Source organism: Microcaecilia unicolor, chromosome 5 (genome assembly GCF_901765095.1).
Source record: "Microcaecilia unicolor chromosome 5, aMicUni1.1, whole genome shotgun sequence".
NCBI classification, from domain to species: Eukaryota; Metazoa; Chordata; class Amphibia; order Gymnophiona; family Siphonopidae; genus Microcaecilia; species Microcaecilia unicolor.
This window is the reverse complement of record NC_044035.1, coordinates 156,311,098-156,327,810: the sequence shown is the minus strand read 5'-3', so window position 1 is coordinate 156,327,810 and position 16,713 is coordinate 156,311,098. Positions and strand designations below refer to the sequence as shown.

Here is a 16,713-nt window from a genome sequence, read left to right as displayed (position 1 = left end):
TGTATGCAAAGATGGAACATACAGATAGATAAGATAAAGTAACAGGAGTAAGAAAATAAGGGGTCCTTTTACTAAGCTGTGGCAAAAAGTAGCCTGCAGTAGTGTGGGCACGTGTTTTTGGTGCACACTGGGCCAGTTTTTACTGCAGCTGGGAAAAAGGGCATTTTTCAATGGGCCTGCGGTAAAATTGAAACCAGTGCATGCCTATTTACAGCCTGAGCCCTTAATACCACCCATTGATCTAATGGTAAGGGCTCACACGCTACAGGCACAGTGACTGGTCGGCGGCGCCAACGGCCAATTAATGCTGGAAACGCCACACAAGGTAGGAAATAAAAAATAATTTTTTCCCAGTGGTATGGGACAGATCCAAAATTACTGCCAGGAAGGTGCGCTTGCCTGGCTGTAGTCTTATTTTGGCGCAAGCTGCACATGCGTAGAGCCGCCACGCCTTTGTGAAAGGGCCCCTAAAGGACTAGTTAAAGAGAGTTGCAAATGAGATCAGAAAAGTGCTTGAACATTATCTTGGCTAGGGAAGGAGTGGATAAATATGTCCTGCTATAATATGTGCAGCCGGTATCATATACTTCTTCCTTTAAAGGCCTGGTTGACAAGCCAAGCTTTCACCTGCTTCCTGAAGTAGAGATAGTCTTGTGTTAAGCAAAGCCTTTTAGGGAGTGCATTCCAGAGCTTGGGGGCTACTCCGGAGAAGGCTCGCTTGCAGGTATCACATTGTGTGATGTCCTTTGGAGAGGGTATGGTTAGGGAAACTCCTTGGGAGGACCTTAGTGACCTTGAAGGTATGTAGAGGGAGATCCTATTCTTCAAGTACTCTGGGCCATTTCCTTTAAGGGCCTTGAAGGTCAAATAGAGAGTTTTAAATTTGACTCTGTATTGTGCTGGTAGCCAGCGAAGTTTATGCAAAAACGGTGTGATGTAGTCACGTTGCTTACACCCTTCTATTAGTCTTGCTGCATCATTCTGAATCAATTGGGGCTGATACAACTCCTTATACTCCTGAAATGTTTATTAGCTATAATACGCTACTTGCAATTTCAACACAATACACAGTAAAACCTCTTAATAGACAGCATAGGGTGTATGCAAAAGTGAAGAATATAGACAGATAAGATAGAGTAACAGAAGTTAGAGAATAAGGGGACTAACTAAGGCAAGTTGTACGTGGAGTCAGAAAGAGGCATGAAAATGCATAGGAGTGGATAAGCAAGTCCTGTTACAGTGCTGTATTTGCAGCCAGTGTTAGTCCTTGGTGGGTGAGACTAGTAAGTTTGTTGCTTCTTCCATTTGAGTTCAATAAATGATTATTAGAATTTTTATGATATAAAATTAAAGGAAGACCAAATGTAAACAAACCCAATGTAACACTTCAATGCGGGGAAGTAAAATAAAAGATTAATCAATATATATGCACAAGCAAAGACCTGTAAATACTGTATGCATATGCCTTACTTTGCTTCTTCCATTAAAGGCTTGGGAAAAGAGCCAAGCTTTCACCTGCTTCCTGAAGTAGCGATAGTCTTGTGTTATAATTTCTTCTACAAATATACAGTACTATATTTGAGTGGAGGAGTGGCCTAGTGGTTAGGGTGGTGGACTTTGGTCCTGAGGAACTGAGTTTGATTCCCACTTCAGGCACAGGCAGCTCCTTGTGACTCTGGGCAAGTCACTTAACCCTCCATTGCCCCATGTAAGCTGCATTGAGCCTGCCATGAGTGGGAAAGCGCGGGGTACAAATGTAATAAAAATACTATATACACAATAGCTTTACTGTCCTCCTCTTTTAGAAAGACTTCATTCTCCTTTGAACTCCTTTTACTCACTCCTTTTTAGGCTCCACAGGCAGATTCCAGGACCCTAGCGGTATGAGCTGAAATAGGATCTCCTTCCCTTATGGATTGCAGGAGAATCTAGTGCTCCTTACTTTCCTGCAGGCACCCGTCCAGTCTTTTTGTTTTGTCTCCCCTCCTTGAGAGTTCAGAGCCCTCCCCCCCCCCTGGCTTGGGCTTGCCCAGCATTCAGACCTGCTTGATAGAAAAAGGAACCCCTTTCAACGTGGCCTCTTCCACACTGTACCCGGGGTGATGCTGAGCTGGGTGTGAGAGCTGAGTCAGAGCGTTCAGGTCAGCTTACAGAAGTAACCTAGATCATATCTCAATCCCAGACCCTGCTACCTGAGAATGATAGATAAGGCAGATTGGTTTGATTTGCAAACTTTCTGGCTGCTAGGGTTCTGGAAGAAAGCTTCTCTCCAAAATCATGGGTGTAAATAGCCTTACCAGCTACCCTCCCAGTCCCCTCATGGGGTTGGGCTTCATAGGCCCTCTGAAAACTTGCTAGATGTGGATTCATGCTGATTCCAGGGTACAGACTTCCTACAACCCCCAGCATATCCAGAGATAGGGGCGTGCACCAGGCTATAGTGACATTCAGGTCACAAACTAATTAAAAAAAGGAATCTTGTAAATAGTAAAGGAAATAATCTACGCACCTTTAATAAATATCTAGTGTGGGTATTAGGTTCCACTCAGGGAATAGGAATTTGGTAACCTAGAAAATATAGAAGGGGTGGTGAGAAATGCTAAGCTGTCCTAAAATCAAATCATTATCAGTGTAATTTGGCTGCTTAATTTGGGGGGGGGGGGGGGGCTAAGAGTGAGAAAGATATATTGCCAGTAGAGCTAGGAGGACTAATCTAGCATTAGCATGTGCAACATTGGGTGGGAGAGGGGCACTCCCCCCATCCCCATTCCTTCCCAATACTACACCTATGCAGATTATTCTTTATGAAACTAAATTGAAGGCAACTTACATGCGCTGATGCAAGTGTTGCCCTGGGCTCAACATGTTGTGTGTTAATGTCTCGACTTTTTTTAACTGCTGCCTAGACCCAGGGCTTTTTTTGAGGGAGTACCTGGGGGTACTTAGTACCAGCACCTTTTCCATTGTCTGCTAAAATTGGCCCATGGACCCCAAGTTTTAATGAAAGATCTCAGGCTCTACACACCAATTCTGCCTTGTCATAGATTCTGTGACTGGTTGCAGGGGGCCTGGCTATTGTGGGGTGGGTCCCCCAGTGATCACCTCACCCCTGAAGGGTGGCCTAGCATTTGAGTACCGGCACCTTTTTTGCTAGAAAAACTGCACTGCCTAGACCTCTCGTAAAGCCCAAGACTGATTTCTGACCATTTCTTGTGGTTTAACTCCTGCTTTTCCTCATTTAGATTTTCCCTCAGGATGGGTTTCTCTGACAGTTCTTGCTGGAGGACTGACTGTATGCACAGCAAAGCTTCGCTATTACACTAACATGGAGCAACTTAGCAACCTGCTGGACACCACCACCAATCCCATTGAATTTATGTGCCAGGTAATTCTCTCTCTAGTTATTTATAATTGTTCTCTGTCCTATGATGCTGAGTCAGGATAGGCTATTTCCCAGCATCTCTCACTGGTATAGGGATGCCGATATAAGAGGTTATTATTAACAGTGCCCACATTACTTATCCTTTACTTTCTCCTTCCTCGCCTTCTTCCCCTACACCCAATCTTTCCCATCATTATCCCGTCTCACCTCTCCGCTCAGTCATCATATTCATTCCTGGTATCTGGGCCCACAAGAGTCCTGCAGACTCTGCCCCGTTCTTGGATTTCTAACATGGCTCAATCCTCCAGATCTCTGTGAATGCTCTTGGAAACAGATCTGAGATTCCCCACCCCAGGAGCTTGTGGTTTTACTTTTCTTATACTGTAAAACACTTTGTTGTATTATATTATCGAAAAAGCACTCAAGCAAGTTTATAAATAAACAAAACGTCAAAGTTGTCTTGCAGTTATATCTTAGGTTATTACTCAGACAGGGCTATCAAAGAGAAATGAGGTGCTTGTAACCATCACAGTTCAGCTGCAGATCCAGGATAACTGGAATTCTTGCCATTGGGTGGCTTAATTTTAAATTAATAATTACTGTTTGATTCAACAGCAAAAATGCCTCCCTCTATCCATGAATCTCCTTTCCGTGTCTTAGCACTCTAATATTGTTTCCAGTCCCTCCCGTTCTATTTCTCAGTTCTGTAACCAAGGGCGTAGCCAGACAGCAGATTTTGGGTGGGCCTAGGCAAGAAGTGGGTGGGCACCAAATGTTCTCCTCCCCCCCCTGTCAAAAGAATATCTCAGCTGGTGGGAAAATGCTTCTCTCCACCTTGGTAGTCTGCAGCAGGCATGCACTGAAAACTGAGCATGCGCAGGTGCCAGTATCGTGGAGAGTAACGTTTTCATTACCATCAGGGGGAAGTCTTCAGCTGACAGAGCTTGGGATCCCTAGCAGCTAACACTAAACATGTGCTACTGTTGGGTGGGCCTGAACCCTAAGTGGGTGGGCCCCTGCCCACTCAAGCCCACCTGTGGCTACGCCACTGTAGACTGTAACATATTGCTGTGTTTACTCCTATCCTTCTATATCTCAGATTTATAATGCATCACTACATTCATTTTTCCCCTCCTGCATCTCAGTGCTGTCATACAGAGTTCTAGGAGATGTTTTAGTCTAAAAGAAAACGAGAATCATTGTAGGTTATAACCCACAGGAATTCCAGTATCTTAGTGTAGTAATACATCACCTACTTACGTTAATTTTATTGTATCATCACACTGCAGTATGTATAGCTTATATATACTTCGATTAATATTCAGCCAGTGATAGTGATACGCTTACCATCACGGCTATGTTAGATCTGCATATTTAATACTGGGCCATGTAGGGTCTGGCATTGAATATCCAGACCTGATCAGATAGGAAGCGGGCTCCAGGATCTGTTAGGATCCCAGCCAATAATTATCCGGGACCTGCATAAGGGTATATGGTCAGGTCCTGACCCCATCCCCACTCCAGTTCTGACCCCCCTGCCCCTCCAACCCTCTAGAACTTCAACTGACTCCCCTTTGATCCTCCTTTCCTCCCTCTCACCCTCCTGGAACTACAGCTGACCATTCCTCCCTTCCATCTTTATAGAACTGCAACTGACCCCACCTTCTGATTCTCCCTGGAACAGCAACTGACTCCCAAAGGATCCCCCACCCCTGTAGATCCCCCCTCCCCTTGGCCTAACTCCTTGATCTGTGGGGAGAAAGGGCAGGAGCGATACCCTCTCAGTCCTCCCCACTGCGGCTTCCCCTTCAAAATGGCTGCCACTAGAGGTCATAGAATCTCCTGCCCATTTAAATTGTTTTGAATATTGCCCACACTGTAGCTATATATTATCACTGTAAGAGTGGAGTGGAGGAGTAGCCTAGTGGTTAGAGCACTGGTCTTGATATCCAGAGTTGGCTGGTTCAAATCCCACTGCTGCTCCTTGTGATCTTGGGCAAGTCACTTAACCCTCCATTGCCTCAGGTACAAACTTAGATTATGAGCCCTCTTGGGACAGAGAAATACCCAGTGTACCTGAATGTAACGCACCTTGAGCAACTACTGAAAAAGGTATGAGCTAAGTATAAAAACATTAATATCTTAGTATTATCAAACATTCAGTATCTATTCTCTTCCTTCTGTTTATAAGTACTATAATAAAATATCACAGTATCCATTCATCTCCCTTATGAGCCTTAATGGACATGATAAAGCCTTATACTAAAGGGGAAACAGCATCACAATCTTATTTGCCCTAAGTGTTCCTCAAATGTTATTAAACCTGTTCACCTCTCTTTGCAAAATCATCAATATACCAAATTAAGGCTGTCAAGTCATAGCCATCAGCTTTAAAATCCTGCCAGTCTCCATTTTCTTCAGGGTTTCAGCGTACTGTAGGCAGCATGCATTTTTTATGACTTGAGTGCCGATCCAGCAATTGGACAGAACACCTGCTGCACAAGAAAACCCGAAGCACTGAACAAGATATATTATTTGGCAACCACAGCAAAAGTTTTTCTGGTCTCAATCTGGGCACCACCTCTCCTGCTCTTTCCTGGGTCCTACAGTCTCCCAATTGTCAGCCAGGGAAAGTGACAGATATATGGGACCTTCGAAAGTAAAACTTGTGGGTGATTCTGGCTATCTTCTGCTGCAGGTTTTCCCCAACAGCTGCCACCAGATCAAGCATTCACAAGTCATGAAGATCAAATGGTGCTCGGGGCATGCTAGAACCTGAAAGAAAATAAGCAGGATTTTTAAGCTGATGATTTTAAGTTTCAAGTAGCTAAAAATGGCTCCATAAAATTACTTTGCCCAAAACTGTAAGCAGTTATGTTGCAGCTTGGGGAATACTTTAGGGTAAGTAAGGGGTAGATATTCAAAGTGATTTAATTAATTAATTAATTAAATTTATTAGGATTTATTTATAGCCTTTGTGAAGGAATTCACTGAATGCAGTGCAAAACAGCTCCTGGCCATTTAAATCGCTTGTCCAGAGCTAACCAGGCATATGCAGTGGCACTGAACTGGAAAACATCACTAAAAATGCCTAGTTAAGGCTAGATTCAATAAATGGCGCTAAAAAATCAGTGCTGAAAAATAATAGGTAGTCAACGCTATTCTATAATGGGCACTCAAAGATGAGCACAAACAAAAAAAGCAACACTGGGCCTTCAAGACTGAGACAACAGGAGTATTTTATTGACAAGTGACCCGACACGGGCCATGTTTCGGCGTTAACCGTGTTGGGTCACTTGTCAATAAAATACTCCTGTTGTCTCAGTCTTGAAGGCCCAGTGTTGCTTTTTTTGTATGCTGTTTACCCTCTCTGTTCGGTTTTCACTCAAAGATGAGCGCCATTATAGAATAGCATTGAGTGTCAATTTTGTACCCAAATTTGGGTTCCAGGACTTACGCCTGATGAAACCAGCTGTAATTCTTGGCACCTAATTTGAGCACACATCCCCAGTATTCTATAACACTGCACAAATTAAGGAATGCCCCTGACCCACCCATGTTCCTCCCATGGCCACACCCATTTTGGGTTGCACACTCTAGTACAGTGCACTCCATTTAAATGCACGTCAGATAAGCGCATGCTCTGTTTAACTGCATGCCATACTTCGGTCCCGTTTTTGGCGCCATCAATTTCTATGGGGACAAACTTCGGTTTAGCGCACCACTGATAAGTGCAAGATTCGCTTATATTCATGGTTTAAGACTGCTCCACTGCAGGAAAGACTCCGCATAAGCGCACGCACAGAATATGGAAACCAATTGGTGCGTGACAAAGGGGTGGTAAATTTGAAATCTCGTTGGTTAACTGCCACAGGCAGAAGAAGTGAGAGAATGTTGTTAGAGTGTACACTGGAGTCGTCGTCTTGCAACTGTAAGACTTAACACTGGCTGAACGAATAGAAGTTCTTAAAAAATTAGAAAACAAACAAAGTCAAGCATCTATTGCAAAAGAATATGGTGTCAATCCCAGTCAAATGTCACGTATCTTGAAGCAGAAAGACCAGCTTCTGGAAGATTGGCAAAACAATACAAATCCACACCGGCAACGTAAACGGGCGGGAAAAGCTGAGGATGTAGAAGATGCTCTTCTTCAGTGGTTTTCTCATGTCAGGAGCAGACAGTTTCCTGTCAGTGGTCCACTGCTTATGGAGAAAGCTAATCAGCTAGCTGAAAGTCTTGGACTAACTGAATTCAAAGCCACTGTTGGATGGTTGGAAAGATGGAAGGAGAGGAACAACATAAAATTCAAGAAACAGCATGGTGAAAAACAAGACGCTGATGACTTTGGTGCTGAAAATTGGGTTGTTTCAGTTCTTCCTACCATCTTGAACAAGTTTGCACCTCATGACATTTTCAATGCTGACAAAAACTGTCTCTACTGGTGAGCAATTCCTGTTGGAACATTTGCATTCAAACAAGCCAAAACTACAGGAAGTAAAACGTCGAAGGGCCGACTGACGATCCTCCTTTGCTGCAATATGGATGGGAGTGAGAAGTTGGAACCACTCGTCATTGGAAAGAGCAAACAGCCCCATTGTTTCAAGAATGTTAAGCGACTTCCTGTGTCGCAAATTTATGGATGACTGGGGAAATTTGGAAGCACTGGCTAAAGAAGTTAGACACTAGAATGCGGGCACAAAAGTGTCAGATTTTGTTGCTTTGTGATAATTATGCTGCACACAGTGATGATGTCAGGCTGTCTAACGTCAAGGTGGTCTTCCTGCCACCAAACACTACATCTCTGATCCAACCTATGGATCAGGGCATAATAGCCAATTTCAAACAACATTATCGGGCTCTTGTGCTACGTTGTCTGATGAGCGTTATGGATGACCAGACTGGCAAGGATAAATGTGCTGTTGAACTGGCTCGTAATCACTGTTGGATTCCCTACATATGCAGAAAGAAGCCTGGAATCATGTTACTCAGGCAACCATTGTGAACTGCTACAAGCGGGCAAGCTTTGTTAGGGATGTGGAGAAGGACGAAACAGATGCAGCTGTTGCAAACACGTCAGATGAACAGGCTAGACATCCCAGCTGGTGTTACTGAAGAGGAGTTTCATCACTACGTATCTGTTCATTATGATCTACAAACAGCTGATGACAGCACTGATGTCAAGATATGCGCCTGCACGCAGGCAAGGGCTGATGATGAAACAGATGATGAAGTGAGCAGCAAGGCACATGCTGACGAAATTCACCAACCTCCTCCTGTCACTTTTGCAAGAGCGCTGGAGAGTCAACACAGTGCGGGCCTATCTGGAGGCCACTGGATGGCAGTGCTATGACAGTTTTTACCATCTGGCAGACATAGTCTATGGAACTCACAGACACAAGAGTGTACAGAGGACTATGACTGATTACTTCAAGTAAGCCTAATGTCAGTTAATGGAGACTGTATACTGTACGTATAACAGTACTGTACATATGTTTATCAGATGTCAAGCTTCTTTGAGTCACAACGGTTAAGTGCACGCTCCGGTTAACTGCATGTATTTCTTTGGTCCCAGACCGTTGCACTTAAGTGGATTGCACTGTATTTGGATGCACACTGTTATAGAATAGTGCACTGCAAGATGTGCGCCCAATTCGAAATTACTACTGATTAGTGCCAATTAGCACCCAATTATCAGCACTAATTGACTTGTGAGCCAGTCTAGTTGGGCACACATCTTAAACTGGTGCCTAAAGTTCGGTGCCCAATATGTAGTTCACCGTAGCTGATTCAGTGCTGAATATCATACTTAACCGACTATGGGGTCCTTTTAGTAAGCTGCTTGGCCTGCGGTAGTGTAGGTGCATGTTTTGGGTGCACGTTGGGCCATTTGTTTTTTACCATGGCTGGAAAAAGGGGCTTTTTTTTTTAATGATTCGAGAAATGGGCATGCGCTGAAATTAAAACTAGCACATACATATTTATGGCCTGGGCCCTTACTGCCACTCATGGACTTAGCAGAAAGGGCTCATGCAGTGCGTACCAACTGCTGATTACCGCCCGGAACGCCCCTGTGGTAGAAAATAGAAAATTATTTTCTACCACGGGATTCAGCATGTACCAAACTCAGAATTATCACTGGGTGCATGCGCTAACCTGGCGGTAGTGCTAATTTGGCACACATTACCTGCGCGTTAGCCCTCCTGTGCCTTAGTTAAAGGGCCCCTATGTGTTTGCCGTCTGTGTGAGCCCAGACATGACCAGGCTTTTAATTTCCAGGGATAACACCAGTGGCAGTTAGCAAAAAGCTGAGTGCCGTTGGCTGAATATCTACCCCCAAAGCTTCTCCTTCAGTACTTCTTTAACTCTATTTGCAGCCAACCTTTTACTAGAGGTAACCCCAGAGATCCTAGACAAAAAATGTTTTATAGGGGGCGACTGTTTATTTAAATAGGGAGACATTTTTAAAAAGCCGTAAACCAGTGCACCAAAACTATATGGTCCCAAGAACATAATAGCCATACTTGGAAGTATCTGCCAGAAACCCAAATAGTTGCAACATTCCATGCTATCAATCCCTGGGCAAGCAGTGGCCTCCCCATGTCTGTCTCAATAGCAGACTATGGACTTTTCAAAACTTTTTTTAAACCCAGATATGCTAACTGCCATTACCACATCCTCCAGCAACAAGTTCCAGAGCTTAACTATTCTTTGAGTGAATAAATATTTACTCCTATTCGTTTTAAAAGTATTTCCATGCAATTTTATTGAGTGTCCCCTGGTTTTTGTACTTTTTGAATTAATGAAAAGTCGATTTACTTCCACCCACTCCACACCACTGAGGATTTTGTAGTCCTCAATCATACCCCCCACCCCTCAGCTGTCTCTTTTCCAAGCTGAAGAGCCCTAACCTCTTTAGCCTTTACTCATATGGGAGCAGTTCCATCCCCTCTATCGTGTTGGTTGCTCTTCTTTGAACATTTTCTAATTCCACTATATTTATTTTGAGATACGGTCACCAGAATTGAACACAATACTCAAAGTGAGGTTACACCATCCTTCTCCTAATAATTCCTAGCATGCTGTTTGCTTTTTTGGCCATCACCGCAATCTGGGCATAATATTTCAGCGTATTGACTACAATGACACCTTGGGTGCTTACTCCTAAGGTAGACCCTAGCCTCAGATAACTACGATTTGGATTATTCTTCCCAATGTGCATCACTTGTATTTCATCTGCCATTTGGATGCCCAATCTTCCAGTTTGCTAAGGTCTTCCTGCAATTTTTCACAATCCACATGTGTTTTGACAACTTTGGATAGTTTCATGTCACCTGCTAATTTAATCAACTCACTTGTCGCTGCAATTTCCAGATCATCTATAAATATGTTAAATAGCACTGGTCCCAGTACAGATCCCTGCAGCACTCCACTATTCACCCTCCTCCATTGAGAATAATGGCCATTTAACCCTATCCTCTGTTTTCTGTCCAATAACCAATTCTTAATCCATAGAAGGACATTGCCTCCTATCCCATGACTTCTTAATTTTCTCAGGAGTCCCTCATGAGGTACTTTGTCAAAAGCTTTCGGAAAATCTAGATACACTAAATCTAGATACACTCACCTTTATCGACATATTTGTTCACATCTTCAAAGAAATGAAGCAAATTGGCGAGGCAAGACCTCCCTTGACTGAATCCATGCTGACTCTGTCCCATTAAACCATGTTTGTCTTGTGTTCTATAATTTTATTCTTTATAATATGTTCCACTCTTTTGCCCGATGCTGAAGTCAGGTTTTTTGGTCTGTAATTTCCCAGATCACGCCTGGAACCCTTTAAGGCATCACAAAGCAGATGTGCTTAGTGCCAATTTCCTAATGGTGTTAGTGCGTACCTAACCCATTATAAAATATTACCACATGTCCAATTTGGAGTGCCAAATGTTAGGCACAATTGCTTACACTAGGTCAATAGCTGGTATAAGCTGGCACACCTCTGTACGCCTTGCAATACGCACAAATGATAGTGTTTTGTAAGTGTGCGCATTGCTAGGTGGAACACAGATGATACGCCCATGTTCCATCTATGGCAGAGGTTCTCAACCCAGTCCTTGGGACACACCTAGCCAGTCATGTTTTCAGGATACCCACAATGAATATGCATGAGTTGGATTTGCATATCATAAGTACACATGCATCGCCATGCTGGGACAGACCAAGGGTCCATTGAGCCCAGCACCCTGCCACCGACAGCGGCCAAAAGAACAAGCAATTTGTCCCGCCCATCCTAGAAATAGTGTATTATTCCCTCGTCCATTCAATAACATTCTATGGCTTTTTCCTCCAGGAAGCCGTCCAACCCTTTTTTGAAGTTAACCGCCTTAACCACCTCTTCCATCAGCGAATTCCAGAGTTTAACTACACATTGAGTAAAGAAACATTGCCTCCAATTTGTTTTAAATTTACCACACTGCAGCTTCATCACATGCCCCCTTGTCCTAGTATTTTTGGAAAGTGTAAACAGACGCTCCACATCGACCCGTTCCATTCCACTCATTATCTTATAGACCTCTATCATATCTCCCCTCAGCCGCCTTTTCTCCAAGCTGACGAGCCCCAGCCTCTTCAGCCTATCCTGATAGGGAAGCCGTCCCATCCCCTGTATCATCTTTGTCGCCTTTCTCTGCACCTTTTCCAATTCTACTATGTCTTTTTTGAGGTGCAGCGACCAGAATTGAAGACAATACTCGAGGTGCGGTCGCACCATGGAGCGATACAACAGCAGAATAATATCCTTATTTTTGTTTTCTATCCCTTTCCTAATGATACCCAACATTCTATTTGCTTTCTTAGCCGCAGCAGCACATTGAGCATAAGTTTTCAATTTATCATCAACGACGACACCTAGATCCCTTTCTCGGTCCGTGACTCCCAACGCTGAACCTTGCATGACGTAGTTATAGTTTGGGTTCCTCTTTCCCACGTGCATCACTTTGCACTTGTTCATATTAAACGTCATCTGCCATTTAGACGCCCAGACTCCCAGTCTCGTAAGGTCCTCTTGTAGTTTTTCAATCTTACCGTGATTTGACTACATGAAGGCAGTGTACGCAAATCAAGCTCATGCATATTTACCAAGGATATGCTGAAAATCTGACTGGCTAGATGTGTCCCGAGGACTAGAATGAGAACCCCTGATCCATGGGTATAGTGGCCCAGTTGTCATTACATGCTAAGAGACATATGGGCCAAGGTTATAGGAGTATTGCCTAGAAATTTCATGCATAACTGCCAATTTATGGCATCAGTCACATGTGCAAGTGTAGCTAGTCTAGAAACTTAGAAGCCCTTTTACAATTACAAAGCAGCGGTAGGGCTACCGCTTGTGTAGCACAGGCCAAATTGACACTACCGCCTGGTTAGCTTGCCCACCTGGCAATAATTTTGAAGTTGGCATGCACCATTTCCCGTGATAGAAAATATTTTTCTATTTTCTACTGGGGGAGGGGGGCGTTCCCAGCGGTAATTGGCAGCATGGCCACATTGCATGAGTACCGCACATGTAGTGTGTGAGCCCTTACTGCTAGGTCAGTGGGTGGCGGTAAGGGCTCAGGCAGTAAATAGTTGCGCGTTACCTTTAATTCTAGCGCATGGGTGTTTACTGCCCTTTTTTAACTGTAAACAATTTTTATTGAACAAATGAATAAAAATACATTGATTCAAACAGAAACATGTGTTCAGTACCTTTAACAATTTTCATTTCTAACCCGAACTCCCCACCTCCCACCCAACTCTTCGTACTTATCTTATTTCTAGATTTTTAAGGATTGTCAATCTTATTCAGGATCAAAAGAACCAACCATCAAACAGCTGAATAACTAGTCTAAGCAAAGGTATCAAACTGATATAGAATAATGAGCATTCTAAAAAATAAAAAAAACCTTTGAGATCCTGATTTGCTGAATCACATCCCATTTCCACCCTACCTTAACCATTTTATTTATTTATTTAGATTTTGCTCACACCTTTTTCAGTAGTAGCTCAAGGTGAGTTACATTCAGGTACACTGGATATTTCTCTGTCCCAGGAGGGCTCACAATCTTAGTTTGTACCTAAGGCAATGGAGGGTTAAGTGACTTGCCCAAGATCACAAGGAGCAGCAGTGGGATTTTTGCAAGACCAGTGCTCTAACCACTAGGCCACTCCTCCACTCCATTGCCTTGAAACTACAACTAAGATGACCCATTGTCTGGACTGTTATGAGCCCAGGTCATCATTGAAATGATAACGTCTATTATTCCTAGCTCCCTCCCCACCCAGTCAGAGAACCCGCTTACTAAACTGTATTAGCTTAGGAAACATTCTAGAACCTATTCAACACAGCATTACTTGCTTTATGGGAAATAGTTTTACTGCTTCTATTTAAAAAAGCCTTTTATCCCACGGTAAAAAAAAGGCCCAGTACGCACCAAAAACATTCGCCCACACTACTGCAGGCCACTTTTTACCATGGCTTTTTTTTTTTGGTTACATTTGTACCCCGCACTTTCCCACTCATGGCAGGCTCAATGCGGCGGGCAATGGAGGGTTAAGTGACTTGCCCAGAGTCGCAAGGAGCTGTCTGTGCCGGGAATCGAACTCAGTTCCTCAGGACCAGTCCACCACCCTAACCACTAGGCCACTCCTCCGCTTAGTAAAAAGACCCCTCGACGCACAAATTAGTGTCTTACATTAGGTTCATCTTATAGACCTGCCTTTCATTTGGATTTTCATTTTACATTGGGAATATACATATTTAAGAAAAGTTCTCTATCACCTTTTACACCAGCTCTGAGCCACAGATCGATTTTCTCAAAGTGCGTGTTTTATCCTAGTTTTGAAATGAGTGAGTGGGTAATTGTGTGTAACCTCGGGGGGAGGGGGAGGGAGAGGGGGGTTGCCATGAACATTATTAAATTCACCTTCTGTGTATTTGCTCCTAAACTGGCACCACTTCAACACGCCAAAAATTGTCACTTCCACATATAAGTGCCAACATTTATACATAAAAGATGCCAAGTGCTCTGGAGATCTGTGCACGGAAACAGCAGCTTTCTGAAATCACAGGAGAGATAAACATTCTTAGATTCCTTATCTCGGGAAGATTTTCCAAATTCTTACTTTTGTCATGCAGAACAGAGTTTTCTTTAGTCCTCCGAGCATAATCTCAAGTCTGAACTTTGTATTCACCTGCTTGTCTTTTAAAGTCATAATATCTTCCAGTTTTACTACTACTTTTCAAATTATTTTGTTAAAATATATCCCTCATCCCAGAATTGGCTTCTCCTTGTATAATCACAGGATACCAGCAAACACTGCTAGAACCAGCCACAGTAGGAGGGAGATGGGATGAAAAAGGTTCTCCATCCTTAATCCCAGATCAACCCTCTCTTCCCATCCTCAGCCCCTTTACCTCAAGGGTTCTCAACCCATTTCTCAAAGTACACCCAGCCAGTCAGGTTCTCAGGATATCCACAATGTATGTACCCGAGATAGATTTGCATACCAATGAAGCAGAGAGCAAATCTATCTCATGCATATGCATTGTGGATATCCTAAAATCCTGACTTGCTGGGTGTGCCCCGAGGACTAGGTTGAGAAGCACTGCTCTCTTCTCATGTCTGTTCCTCTCATGTCCATGAATCTACATTCCCTTTAACCCATACTGATACCCTCTCCCAAGATTGCATTCCTTCCCCATCTGCCTTCCAGCTGTGCCGGACTCTATAGAGCACACATAATTGAAACTGTGAGAGTGGTGCCAAACACAGAAAGCTGACACTAAGAAATGTCACTGCAGGAGGGCAGGTGGAAGAACCAGGAGGATTTGGAAGCAGGATGAAGGTAGAATCAGTAATTGGTGGGTATGGAGGGAGAGGGGAAAGTGTGAGAAAACTAGAGGTCATGTGACAGAGGACTGAGGATCTGGAGTAGAGAATGACAAGGGGACAAAGTTTGTCCCTGTCTCTGCCGTGACCCCACCCCCACCCTGTTCCCACAGGTTCTGTCTCCATCTCCGTCTCATCCCCGTGGGCCCTTCTCTATCCCTGCCCAGTTCCCACAGGTTTGGTCCCCATCCCCGTTGGCTCTGTCCTCATCTGCAGAAGCCTCAAACATTTATGATTTTATATTTAAATTTTTTTTATTAAAGTATGAAAAGGAACGATATGCTGTGCAACTGTTGTTTATAAATCACAAATAGAAAACAATAATAAAAACAGGCAACTTGTCTTCTTAAAAGATGTGCTGGTAGCAGGAATGTACAGGATCCCCCATGCAAATTTTGCTAGTTGTGGCCAGCATGTTTGCTTGTTTTTTTTTTTTTTTTAAATCAAAATATCGTCATCTGCATCACTCAAACATAAATAACAGTCCAGTTCATTAACAGGCTTCAAAGTAGAAAATGGCACGGGGAGAGAGTTTGTCCCCGTCCCAACGGGCTCTGTCCCCACCCCATCCCCTTCTCCATGGTTACCGTGGGTCCCCATCCCCGTGTCATTCTCTAATCTGGAGTAGAGAAAGAAGGAAGGATAATTGGTGGACTCTGATAGAAGAGAGGAAAAGAGAAGGTGGGAGAGTTGATTGATTGGCAGGGTGAAGGTGAAGCTGGAAAAGAGCAGGAGGGGTGGAGCTTTAGGTACTGAGAGTGGGGAAAAGAGAGCAGAGAGATGTGAGAGGTTGGTTGTTGGTGAGGTTAAGAATGAGAGAATCAGGATGAGAGACTGGGTGCTAAGGAAGAAGAGAAAGTGGGAGGGATAAGTAATGACACTAAGACATAGAACTGGGAAACTAATGGATGAGAGATTGAAGGGGAAAGAAACTGCAAAAAAGGATCAAACTGAACAGAAAGCGAAGAATGAACAAAAGAATAATATAGACCTAGTCCTCAGGGCATACCCATCCAGTCAAGTGTTCAGGATAGCCACAGTGAATATGCATGAGACAGATTTGAACACAAAGGAAGCAGTGCATGCAAATCTACCTCATGAATTGTCATTGTGGATATCCTGAAAAGCCAAATGGATGGGTGTGCCCCGAGGACTGGGTTGAGAACTCAGATAGAAGAAGAAATAGAAAAAGAGAAATTAAAAAAAAAAGAATAAAAGAGGTAAAAACTGAACTGGAGAAATGGAAAAAAGAAAAACAAACAGTGTATATTATCCAGACACTAAAAAAGATCAAGAAACATTTTTTTATAATGTAAAATAATTTGTATCTTAAATAAGCAAAATTTATGCAAATATTCTACAGAATTTTGGGAACTTTGCTGTAGACTCCTGACACAGTAACTA

General features: G+C 43.4%; 1 protein-coding gene across 3 annotated transcripts in view; it reads left to right on the top strand.

Annotated features, from left to right (window-relative positions):
- PIK3AP1 (phosphoinositide-3-kinase adaptor protein 1) overlaps nucleotides 1-16,713 on the top strand; it is a 228,723-nt gene that overhangs the window by 98,141 nt on the left and 113,869 nt on the right. For all 3 annotated transcript variants that reach the window (XM_030203478.1, XM_030203476.1, XM_030203475.1), the window contains exon 5: nucleotides 3,243-3,385. In XM_030203478.1, the coding sequence (XP_030059338.1) occupies nucleotides 3,243-3,385 (143 nt within the window). The remainder of the gene's footprint in view (nucleotides 1-3,242; nucleotides 3,386-16,713) is intronic.